General features: G+C 47.2%; 1 protein-coding gene across 1 annotated transcript in view; it reads left to right on the top strand.

Annotated features, from left to right (window-relative positions):
* The first annotated feature begins 5,944 nt into the window (after window positions 1–5,944).
* The window catches only part of GRK5 (G protein-coupled receptor kinase 5), a 167,033-nt gene continuing 160,764 nt past the window's right edge, over window positions 5,945–12,213 (top strand). The window contains exon 1 of the mRNA XM_086617015.1: window positions 5,945–5,996. Coding sequence (XP_086473141.1) covers window positions 5,945–5,996 — 52 coding nt within the window. The remainder of the gene's footprint in view (window positions 5,997–12,213) is intronic.

The following is a 12,213-nucleotide window of genomic DNA, read 5'->3' as shown; positions in this document are numbered from 1 at the left end:
GGAAGCGAGTAAATTATTTGTATGTTAGAAAATGTCAGATACAGTGTGGGTGAGCCATGCTGTAGCTTGCAGCCCTGGCGATGGAGAGGGCAGGAGCGTTTGTGGAGAGACTTATCCGCAGTAGAGGTTAGGGAGGTCTTTGTGCCACTGCAGTGACTGTTGGTGAAGAGTAGCAAAGAAGCATCAGCCATTACCTGGGTCGAGTCCCGGAACAGCAGTGCGGAATGGCACGCCTGGCATCCCCTCGAACGGGGAGATGTGCTCGCCCAGCTGAGTCCCCCACAGCTGGGCAGCAGACTGCGCACCGGGTGACAGCTGGGCCACAGCGGTTCCTTTCCCTCAGCTGCGGGAGCTGTATTGTGGCAGCAAGAAAAGGGCTATTGCTGGGATTTCCTGAGGATGGTTGTCTCACCCACAGATGATTATTCACAACTTCTAAGTTGAGGTATTCTAAAACGATGTCCTTCCCCCCTCCCCGGAAAGTTGTATTTGTTTAAAACTCTTTGTTTAAACACTTGGCTTGCAGGTGGGGAAATATTGCTCATGCTTTGTTATGAAGGCAGCACAATTCAGCTTCTCAGACTTCTGGGCAAGAGCTTGAACTACTGCCATTTAACAGCGGGTTTATTTTCCATTTTGCTTTTTACTGAGCATCCCCGCTATTTGAAGATGGACCTTGTCACTGCCAAAACACACCTGGCAAAAGAGTTGTTCCTTTTTCCTCAGGTCTGGCTCTCGCACAGGCTAGAGCAGGTGCTAAACTTGGTTCCTCCAGCCATCCAAAGTTCAAAATAAATCTACCGAGCGGTACCATATACGCATCTTTCTCCGAATCTTGTTGGTTGTCTGCTTTGTTGTCTCCCACAGGCTGTTGCCTGGAGGGACAGGCCCCAGTCTCATCTCTCATCCTGCAGTGAGGGACTGCTGGTTCATACTGGTACAGTGCGAGCTCAGCAGTGCACGGATGTGTTTGCATGTGAAGGTCTAGAAATCTTTAAGCCTGATGCAAATTGAGACATCTGAAGTTGGTGAAAGACTCTCCGGGAATTTCAGCAGGCTTTAGAGAGCAGTTTTTATTGTTACAAGGTGCAGAGCAGTGGATAAGGCACTGGAACAGATGATGGGAGATCTAAATTCTTTTTTTGGTTAGGATACTTATCTGCCTGTTCTCCCTTTGGGCCTTTTTTTTCGTATCTGGGAATAATTAAATATGCCTTTCTGGTGAAAAACTTTGACCTCTGTTGATAAAAAGTGATATATAATGCTTATGTGTTGTTACCATTATTGTTTTGTGAGAATGAGTTTTTAAAGAGCTCTTTGAAAAATGATCATTAACACAACAAAACATTAGTGAAAAAGTAGCTGCTTCTCTCTAAACTTGATGAAAGGGGTAAGCAAATCCCAAATGAGATCTCCTGCTGCCAGGAGTCATTGAATGGCAGATTCTGTGCAGGGTACGGGATGCATGCGTCTGCTTGTTTAAAAAATAAAATCTGCTTATCTTCTAGAAGGTTATTTTATTCCGTGTGCTCAAATGCTCTAACAATCCTTTGTCCTCTACCTTGAGGAAATAGATAACAGAAAAAAAAGGGTTTGGAAATGGAAAGAAACAACAGAGACATAAACATTTTTATCTAAACCAAAGCAAAAAGTTCGGTTTAGACAACACGATGCATCACCCCATGGCTGTTGGTAGATGGCAGCCTCTGTCCTTAGGCAAAGGGACTTTCTAAAAGGTTACAGCTGCCTGCAAATGCTTTCTGATGGGCCTGTGCGCTCCCACCTGCTGATACCGAATCTCAGCAGGAGGTGAAATCATTTGCCCATTTGTAGGAACAAGTTTCAGAAGCGATTCCGAACACAATCCACCTTCGAGCTAGTGGTGAACAGGCTTTACTGCATTAATTGTGCCCTATAACATGGATTTAGGAGATAGCTGCTGTTAGGCCGTGTTTCTAATTGATAAGTATCGGCAAAAGCCTCTTCGACATCTGGTTCACTTGGGGTCTTATCCTGACATTTCACGCAGGGTGCACGGAGGCCAAGTGCTTTTTCTCCAGTGGCAGAATAGAACTGGGTGTGTTGCTGCTGTGTTTCTGGCTGGAGCTGCGTGAGCCCACCCTGCCGATGACTCATCCCTCGGAGCGGCTCAGAATATCGCACTCTGCTTTGCCGCTTTCCTGTTCCTATTGCACCGATGCGGTTGGGTCTCGCACGGGGTTGGCGTTGCGTTTACAAACCTCTCTTTTTCCCATCAAGGAAAGATGGCCGCCAACCTTGCTTCATCCTGACGTTCAGCACTCAGAAAGGGTTTTTTCTGAGGCTTCAGATGAAAATGTTTTACTTAAAAGCAGAACAACCAAATACACTGAGCACGTTAGAAAGCACGTTTTTTCAGCATTTAACTGGCTTTTTTTTGTAGCCTCTCCTTTTTTTTTTCTTCCAAAATTGGCTGTTTCTGCATATTGAAACTAAATTTTCCCTTTTCTCCCAGCAAGCACTGAATCGGGATCTTTAGGTCAGCTCAAAAGACCTGTGTTTCTTCCCTGCCACCCTGTCTTTGAGTCCATGCTTGAGTATTTCAGCACCAGAGTTTACAACAGTGAATAGAATAAGATAAGCAGTGAAACACTCACGGGTCTCTTGTTTCTCTCTCCTTCACTCACGGAGAACCTGACTGCTCCATTAAATCAGCTGTGGACATACGTTGAAATTAAAGGACTGCGTTGTCACAAGAGGAAATGGATATAAATAAATCTACCCCTTCTTAATATTTGTTATTTTTGTTGTTTTGTGAATCAGGTGTTCCAGGTGACAAAAAATGAAGATACCGACAGCTGTAAAGAAGTCATGAGGTAAGACTCCAAATGCTGCAGTGGGTTTTGCAAAGACCAACTGATGGACTTTAAGGCAAGTAGGGCTGTGCAGTGGCACTTGCTCTGGCAACCCGTGGGAGCCACGTCCGTGAAAGGGGCCATCCATCTGAGGCCTGCGCTGAAGCAGACCCTTGTGTATCAGTGGTATATTCAGGCTTAAAAAACTGGAGTAGAAAAGAGAGATATAAAGACGGATTGTCTTGATTTCGTTTTTCAAAGTAGGGAATTGTGCTAGTGAAGACAACTCCTTCCATGTCCTAGTGCACCACGTTGCCTCAGATTTATTGGAAACAAGTTTTATTTTGTTAAATACTGTAAGAATCATTAAGATAACTCTCTCCATTGTTCTTACCGATAAACATGAAGTCAGAATTGTGGCTCTCCACGTAGATGTGTAACTAAGACAAACACGTTATTGCAGAATCTCAGCAGTCCAGTAACAGAGCTCAGCTTTCCACTCCCTGCGCTCAGCCATATTTAAGTTATGCGACTGCTCCTCGTCCACTTGAGTGCAAAGTCATCCAGCTTAGTTGAAATAAGCACTCTGGCAGCAGCACAACACTCTCTTCGATTGCTGCCCCTGTTCCTGAAGGAACTGTGTAACTGTGCCTTGGAGTGCCAGGAACGTGAAGTGCTTCGGAGCTTCACTGTTCGTGAACACTAGGTAGCTCCATGGGATTTCCGAACACTATATAGATCTGTTGTAACTCTTGATAAATCTATTCACCCTTTCAAGAATTAAATAAGCGTTCACAAAGTATATAGGACAACATCAGCACGCTGGAGTCATGCTTCTGTCCCACAGGGCGACACAGCAGGTGACTCTGCATATATAGAGGTACCTATAGATACTGGATCAAAGAGGAGCAGTAGAGCCATCGGGTGCGCGTGCTGGTTTCCAAGTGCAACTCAAACTTAAGACCTTCAAGATCTGCCCTCTTCATTCAGGCACCTGTTTAAAAGTTACACGCCAAGCACAGTCAGTGCTCACTGTGGAGCCTCCCCTGAAGGTAAGTCCCTTCCCACTGAACAGCCTGGTGCTGAGATGTGGCAAGCACACTGGGACCGCATTGCTGCCGGCAGAAGTTGAGCGTGCTGCTGCAGCGAGTGCTGATTCACAAATGGGGACTAAGACATGTGTGTTCCTTTTTTCTTTGGAGAGGAAGGTTCCTTGCAGCACTAAAAATGTTATATGTAATAAAAGGTGTAACTGTGTCTTCCAACATCAGCCATGTTGTGATGCTGGTGTTGTCCTTGTGATGAGCATTAGTGGCAGGCTGGGCAGAGACGTGAAATGCACTTGTAACCTGAGCATAATTTGCTCTGTTTACAAGTGAGCATCAGCCCTTGCACAGAAGTGGTCAAACAACCAGCAGGGCAGACACTCCTTAGGAGCCTCATCTCTGTGCTATGGCTCTGGTTTCCAGGAAGCAATTTTTCCCTTAAGAATTATTTAATCAGAGAAAAATCTTCCGGTACTTACAGACACAACTGCTGTTACATAGAACTTGGCATTACAAAGAAAGTAACCGCACCATGGCATGGCTTCCAGAGGCTGAACATTTTCTGAAGCAATAGGAGAAAGGAGGTGGAAGATTGTGCATAGCAGTGTCACCTGCCATGCACAACAACTTTCAAAGTTCTAACCTTTGACACTTAATCGGGTACAAAAGGCATTTATTATAGCCATTTTATCCTGATGCCCAAGGTATCATTGATTAAATGCATTTCTCATTTATTTCCTAAGTTCAGAAAATGTGTTCTAGGCAGTCTGCAAGTCGTGCTATTGCAAATCATTTCTGCCTGGCTGTGTGGAGAAATATGATTGGTACCATAAAAAAAGAAGAGCAAGAAAAAGCAGTGTCTATGCGCCGCTTATAAGAAGGTGCATGTTAATTTGATTTGCTTCACGTGGATTCAATCAATGCAAACGCAGATGGGGGACGGGTGTTAGCGAGAGTAATGGGTCGCTTTTATTCCTCTTTCTTCGCTTGACCTGCTGAATCGATTTACTCCGTTGCCAGGAAAACGAGAATCGTGCTGACACGAGCATCTGTCCTATGCAGACAGAAGAGAATTTGTGTTGTAATCCAGTGCTTAAAATTCACAAACTTTCCACAAGTGGCTGATGTCTCACACAACTGTGTATCAGGATATAAAACAAATAGCGTGGCAAAGAAGACGGGATTCCTTCGGGGACTTTTAAGGTGTTGAGAAAGGCGAGGAGCCCGCGCCTCGATCCCGAGGAGGAAGGCGTGCATGGCACGGCAGAGGATGAAGAAGCAGCGAGCCGCTTCTCGGGGACTCCTTCGCTCGGCTGTGAGCACCTGCGAGGCGGTGACGAGCACCAGGACCCGCCGCGGCACGGCCCGGGCAGGGCAGGGCAGCGCCGGGGGTCCCGGGCCGGGCAGGGGCCGCCGCCGCGGGGTGGCGCCCGGCACCAGCGCTCCGGGACCGGGATCGGGGCCGGGACCGGGATCGGGGCCGCGCCGCGGGGAGCCCCGCGCCCTGCTCCGCGCCCCGCCGCGCACCCAGCCCGCGGCCTCCCCCGGCGGCGAAGCCGCCCCGCCACCTGCCGCCGCCCGGGACGCTCCGTCCGGCGAGTTCCGCGCCCTCCCCCGTGCGGGCGCTCGCCGCCCCTCCGCGGGAGCGCTGTGCGGCCGCGGGGCCGCTGCCAGGTGCGGCGGGGCCGCCCCAGGACTACACGTCCCGGCGTGCCTGGCCCCGCGGAGCCGGCGGCGGGGATGGCGCCTGCGCGGGGCTGCGGGGCCGCTCCGCGGTGCCACACCCCCGGGGGAGGGAGGCAGGAGCGCCCGAGCCTTCAAACCACCGGGGAGCCCGCGGGGCGGAGGATGGAGTAGCGGGGCGAGGCGCCGCGGGAGCAGATAGCGCGGGGAGCGCCGCCTCCGCCCGGGGGAGCGCGGAGGAGCCGGGAGGAAGGCGGGGATCATGCACGGGGGGATAACGCGCTAGGGGGCAGGAGGCGGGTGGTCGCCCGGAGACTCCGCACCTCGGGAGTGACGTCCTGCTGCAGTGCCGCTGCCCGCCGACGCTGCCCGAGCTCGTCAATGGAGCTGGAAAACATCGTTGCCAACACCGTCTTGCTGAAAGCCAGGGAAGGTGAGAGAGTGGCGGGAGGGGAGGGGAAGGGAAGGTGGTGGTGGTGGTGGGACTGGAGCATCCTTGTCGCAGTCGCCCCTCCGCGGAGCGTTGCCCGCGGGGTGCGGGCGGGCACCGGTGGGGCTGCGCGCCGGTCCCGCCGGCGGCGGCTTTTGGGGTACCATGTGGCCGAACCGACGTTGGAAAGGGCTCGTTTGAGCCTCGGTTGAAAGGGAAAAATACCGGTTTTCCCTTCTGTGCGCGGAGGTTTGGGAAAGGAAGTGAATGAGATTGCAGAGATTACAATATTCACCCATCTCTTCCTTCCCCCCTTCCCGTCCCCCTCCCCTCAAATCTGGTCCCATAGATTGTGCTATTTCAGCGTCTATTGTTAAAGGTCAGCTGCAGATGCATTCATTCAAAAGGGCTTAGCAAATCTGCAAATAGCTTTCCCCGCCGTGTGGTGAGACCGGCAGGATCGTATCGTTTCAACGTACAGTCATTGCCTTATTCGGCGTTATTAGGTGATATCATGTTGCTGCAAACATGCCCATTGTTGAGAGTGTGTGTCTGTGTGTCCCCAGCCGGAGCCGGGCAGAGGGGCCGGGGGCTCGCCCCCAGGCTGCGGGTGCCCCAGAGAGCCCCGGGGGCTCGCTGAGTCGGTTGCGGGGCGGAGGGGCGGGGGGGGGGGGGGGGGGGGCTGCCGCCCGCGGTAGCCGCTGTGAACGGGCAGCTGGATGCTCCGGGAGATGCCGGTGCCGCCGGCACGGAGCAGCCGCTGCTCGGCACGGTGCGCGTTAAAAATACGCTCAGATGCCGGCTGCGCCGCGGCGCCGGGCTGCCTCGAACATCTCCCCTCCCGCCGCAAAGCCGAACCCCTGTACCGGCAGCAGATCGGGCTCGCAGGGCTTTTTTTATATCTCTATATTTTTTTTTTTTACCTCCCTTCGGGAGGGGACGTGGTTTCCTCTCTCCGCGCAGGGCGGTGCGTGCCCGAGGGAGGATATCCTCCCGAGGCGTTCCGCGGGCGCGGAGCCGGGCCAAGCCCTGACCCCCCGGCCCCGGTTTGGCCCGGCTCCCCGCGGAGACCCCGTCCACCGGGAACATCCCCCCTGGCCGGAGGGCGAGCGCCGCGCACAAGCAACACGTCTCACGGTTGCAGCAGCGCTGCCAAGATGCGAACGTTTTCTGCCGATTGCAACCCGGTTTTATGCGTGTATTTCTTTACCGGTTGTTTTAAATAAGGCATTTTCCCAAACCTTTATTCAAACTTCTATTCCCTGAAAACACTTGCTGGACAGGGCGTTTTTAGGTGCGGTGCAACCTGCAGCCCTTTTCCCGCTGTCCTCTGAATTGCCTGGAGCCGCCTGCGAGCGAGGCCGGGATCCGCTCGGGTGGACCTTCAGGTTTGGTCACTCTGAAGCTACGGGAGCGCGAGTAAAGCAATGTTGGTTTTGTAAAAGAAATAATTCAAATAGTCCTCCCCTGGGGTGTTCCTTTTGCGGGGAAGATAGTCCAAATTGTAAAGTAATGTTTATGTAACTCATGGGTTATTGAACTTGTGAGGCTCAGCTAAAGAGTAAAGTCCTGAGATCCTCCCAAAAAAGCTCTGTAAATAATAAGGGCAAAGGTGCAGATCAGTGAATTGTAACTTTTTGACTTCTGATGGAGAGTTATTATTTTCTGTTGCCATTTTTGATACTGTTTAGGATGCAGCTGTTGCTACCAGCAATACAACGCTGGTTTAGGTTGCAGTGGACTTTAGGAATAGTTTAAAGGACTGGTATTAATTACAGTTATTGTGTGTTGTTTTCAGAGAGCCAATATTTTGTGAGTGATTTTAAACGTGGCACTCGGTTTTCTGGTCTCTTTCTACCACCCTCAGCAAGATGGTAACAGCGACGTTGTTTCATTGTGTTAAAGTTGTATTAAAGGTGGTGTTAGCTATAATCCAAATGTCAGAACTTTATCAAAATATACTCCAAACTGTGTTCCAGCTTTTCTTTTAGCCAACAACATTTTCTCGAGGCCTGGTACTTATTTATTTTTAAAGCTTTTTTCTGAGGGGGTGTGAAATTTTTTGAAATGAAAAACAAAGGACGAGTTATGTACCTGACATCAGAGCCACAAGTGTTATGTTTGTATTGGGTATGCTTCAACGTTTTTAGTTATTGTTGCAAGCTGCTGCGAGTGAAGTGGTTTTAAAATTTGCAAGGAGCAATGTAGGTGGATGTCATTGCAGATGAAGAAGATGGACAGCATGTGGAAGACCAAGAGTAAAAGCAAATTAGTATATTGAGGATTATGGCATGCAAAAATAAGTTTGTTTTGGGTCCTGCAGACCCCACAAATAGATTTAGCTGTGCGAACACGCAGCCAAAGCCAAGTAGATGCATGTGTCTTTCCACTTGTTGAGGCAAGAGTAAAAGTCATATTAGCTCAGTTACATGGTGGTTGGTGCCTGCGATGATGTTGGTGCCTGATGATCTGACGATGTCAGAAGAAGGAAAATCACAGGATCCATTTTGCAGACATTAGGAAAAGCGGCAGTTTTATGACAATTGCAAGGAGAACGCAAACCCAGTATTGGGAGCAAAAGGGAAATCTCAAATTGGTTTCAAAGGAAGGTTTAGGTAGACCTGCAATGTTAATTCCAGCGGTGAGGACTTTTGTAAGGGACTCAGAAGTAGGCTGAGTGACCACCACAAACATTTTCTAGCAAATATTGGTTTAAATTTTGCAACTCGTTTGCTTTGGCCTTGCTAGTGGTTTTTCTGTGGTCCCTTGTGTAAAGTTCCTTTGTGACCAAGTTGTACTAAAGCAACCCCTGATGCAAAGTGAATTTTTTAGCTGAAATACTGGGAAGCAAGTCTTATAGCTGTTATACAAATACTTGTGCTCGCATCCTGATGATTACAATGAGAAGCACACCCAGAATTAACTGATGCCATGTGATACATGAGTAATCTTATTAGAGCAACAAAAAGAGTAAATGCAATTCACATGCAAAAATGTATTTCACTGAATAATTTTGACCAGAGAATAAATTTCAGGAAACCTTCATCTTGTGGCAGAACATAAAGTTTTTGACACAAAATTACACGCAAGTTAGTTGTTAGAAGTCTGGTAGCTTGAACATGTGAAAAATGGAGTTTTATTGCATCTGAAAGTTCATTTATAATTTATTAGGAATAAATTTATGCTGTTTCCTCAATTAAAATTTCTCATTTCTTGGACGCAAAATGCCGTTTCACAAATCGCGAGGCCCTTTTAAGACTGAATAGCAAATACATCTGGTTTAATTATAGGAACCAAATAGGTATTTGGGACCATCTTGTATTGCCTGGGGAAAAGAATAAGCAGAGAAGGGAAGACAAGAAAGATGAGAATCAGAAAAAGAAAAGCAAAATAATAACAATTGTGGTCATTTCAGGTTGAGTAAGAGCCCCAGATTATGAGGTGGTGAAACATTTATCTGGATCTCTTCATTAGCCTTCTTGTTTCTGAGTCTCAGCAATCCTGTCTGAACCACAGAACCATCCAGCCCTTAGTAATGGAGGTACACCATGCTGCTAGCAGCGAATCCAGCTTGCTGAATGAATCCCAACTAATTTTCCCAATTTAAGGTTGTTTGACAGAGGACATCATCAGAACCAAGGAGCCAACGGAGGGGTCTGGGAGAGAGCAAGGACTGAGTCTCCCAATGTTTCAGAGGAGCTTTAACAGCCCTAGCCCAGAGAAGCTTTAAAACACATGCACAGAGTCATGAACCTACCCCTGCCTGTCAAAAGCAATAAGCTGATAAAAGACAAGACTTCCGAAGAGGCTGATGATTAAACTATGATGTTTGTATGAAAAACAAACAATATGGTCAGATAAGCATGACCGAGGCATGGTGATTACCTAGATACTCTTCCTCATGATCCGTTCCTTCCTGGCCATAAGATCGATCTTCCCTCCTGTCACCTGCTGCTTCTGTGTGCATGAGCTTTCTTAGACAACCTGAAACACATTTCAAAACCCAAATACAACTTGACTCTGAAATTGCAAAATCTTTTACAAATTTGTACAAACAGACAATTCCCACCACTTTAAAGTTTTAGCGATAACTAAATTAATCATCACAGTTAATAGTTTTAAACCAGCCAATTTGGAAGAGAAACTATTGTTTTTCTCAGACCTAGGGTTTCTAAAAAGCAGTTTACCATGTAAACCTGATAAAAGGGGAAAAAAAAATACCACTTTTCAACCACTAAACCACAACACACATGCATTTTTCTTCCCTTTTTAGGTAGACTGGAATTCTAAAGTAAACATTTATGGCACCCAAGCAGAGCCTTAGATTGGCCTAGCCAAAAGGGGAGACGTTCTTTTATATATCTCAGAATTTTTTTATGAATTCACACTGATGCCATAGAACCTGCGAAATGTTCCTGTTCATAAATTGCTATATTTTTAGCTGGCTTTTGCAGGATGATCACAGTAGAGATTTGTGCGTGTCCTTATTGGCAAAAGACTAGCAATAAATCCTAAACAAGAAGCGTGATTGCTTTCCAAGAACTTGGCTGCAGAGCAATTGGAAAAAGGGCAGTAGAACAATGAGAAGCATATTTTGAAGGAAAGAAGGTGACTATAGCGACAGCCAAAACCCCGTGGAGAATATGATTATTGCAACTTAACTTTAGCAACTTCATTAGCTGGTGCTTTGAATGCAGAATCTAAGGTCCTGTCCTTTCTCCCTTGATGTAAAAACAAAGTACTTTGTAAGGAAAATGTTGTCTCTGTAAGCAGAGGAAGCTTGCATGCCGTGACTCAATTTAGTTTTCTTTTTGGAGTTCAAGAGAAGCTCTCACCACTGCAACAGCTTTAAAAAAAAAAAAGTATTCCAAGAATGGAATAAGCCATTACTTCAGATGCACCAGGGTGCTTTTAAGCAGTAGTTTAAAAAAAACCCAAACAAACCAAAACAAAAAAAAAAACAAATTCCTGTTCAAGCCTGTAATGATTTCTTTCTGGGGAAAAAAAAATATCCCAAAGAGTCTAGAATAATTCATTATATTCTAATCAAGGGAATTCAGAAAACAGGAGTCTTCAGGCCTTTGTGAAAAGAATGTGTAAGTCTGCATAACGTAAAGATCTGCTTTTACAGAAGGGACTTATTTGGGTAGCCATACCTGGCTTAGAGCAAGCGTGGGTATCTGTGTAGAATTGACCTGAGATCCCTTTCCATGTCTTTTTTTTTTATAGCAGGGCTGATGCACAGCAAGTTAGAGCCACTGTAGCTCTGCCCTTGGTCAGCACTTTGTTCTTCTGGAGTTCTCTCCATGGACGACTATGCCAGTTTGTGGTTATGGGCAGCAGGTCTTGGGATGTGGCAATGCTGGAAAATCCAAGAGCTCTTCTACCCAAACTTCTGTATTGAAGAGGGGACTATGCCCTTTCATATGCGGTGCTGCTGTGGAACTGCAATTTTTATAGCCTAATTGCTATCTAGCTTATTGTAGGCACTTAAAAAAAAAATTAGCTGGTAAAACTTCTAGAACGAATGTTAACTATGGAGGTTTGAATAGAGCCACTTACATCTGCTCCATTAATCTCATGTGATTGCTTTCCTCAAGTGCAAAATCATAAATCTAGGAAGAGACTACCTGTGGTTGTTACCAATAAGTTCCTTTTCTGAGACGGTTATAACTTAGTGTTGCTGAAATTGCCCACTCAGAAAAGGATTTTTGGTATTTATACAAGACATAGGTATAATTTTGTGACTTTATCTAGCTTTTTGTATTAATTAAGAATATTCTGAGAAAACTTGGCCAAAAACGTCCGAAAGAGGTGGTTTTAGGGGTGCTCTACTGGGAGCGTTACCAGACCAGCAGCACTTGGGCCAAACTGACACGTGTCTGTGATAAACTGCTCCAGAATGAAAACCTCAGCCACAGTCTTGCCCTACGAGGGCCCCGCCACACGTATCCATGTCTTTGTCACCTGCGAGCTGGTGGGTGCACTGCCCCATTTGGAAGGCAATGAAGAAGAAACAGCTAAAGAGGAATGCAACAGCTCTGCCTGTGCTCTTTCTAGGCCCTGGGGGTATGTTATACCTGTTCGATGGCTCACCTTGCTTCCTTTTCCCTCTATATCTGCAGACAGTACGATGGGTTACTACTGAAAAAAAACAACCCACCCCTGCATCTTTTCAATCTTACTTTTTGGAAGATGAGCTCTGTTTCCAGGTGCTACT

The sequence above is a fragment of the Tauraco erythrolophus genome, chromosome 9, assembly GCF_009769465.1.
Source record: "Tauraco erythrolophus isolate bTauEry1 chromosome 9, bTauEry1.pri, whole genome shotgun sequence".
NCBI classification, from domain to species: domain Eukaryota; kingdom Metazoa; phylum Chordata; class Aves; order Musophagiformes; family Musophagidae; genus Tauraco; species Tauraco erythrolophus.
The sequence above is the reverse complement of the archived record's forward strand: the minus strand, read 5'-3'. Positions and strand labels throughout refer to the sequence as shown.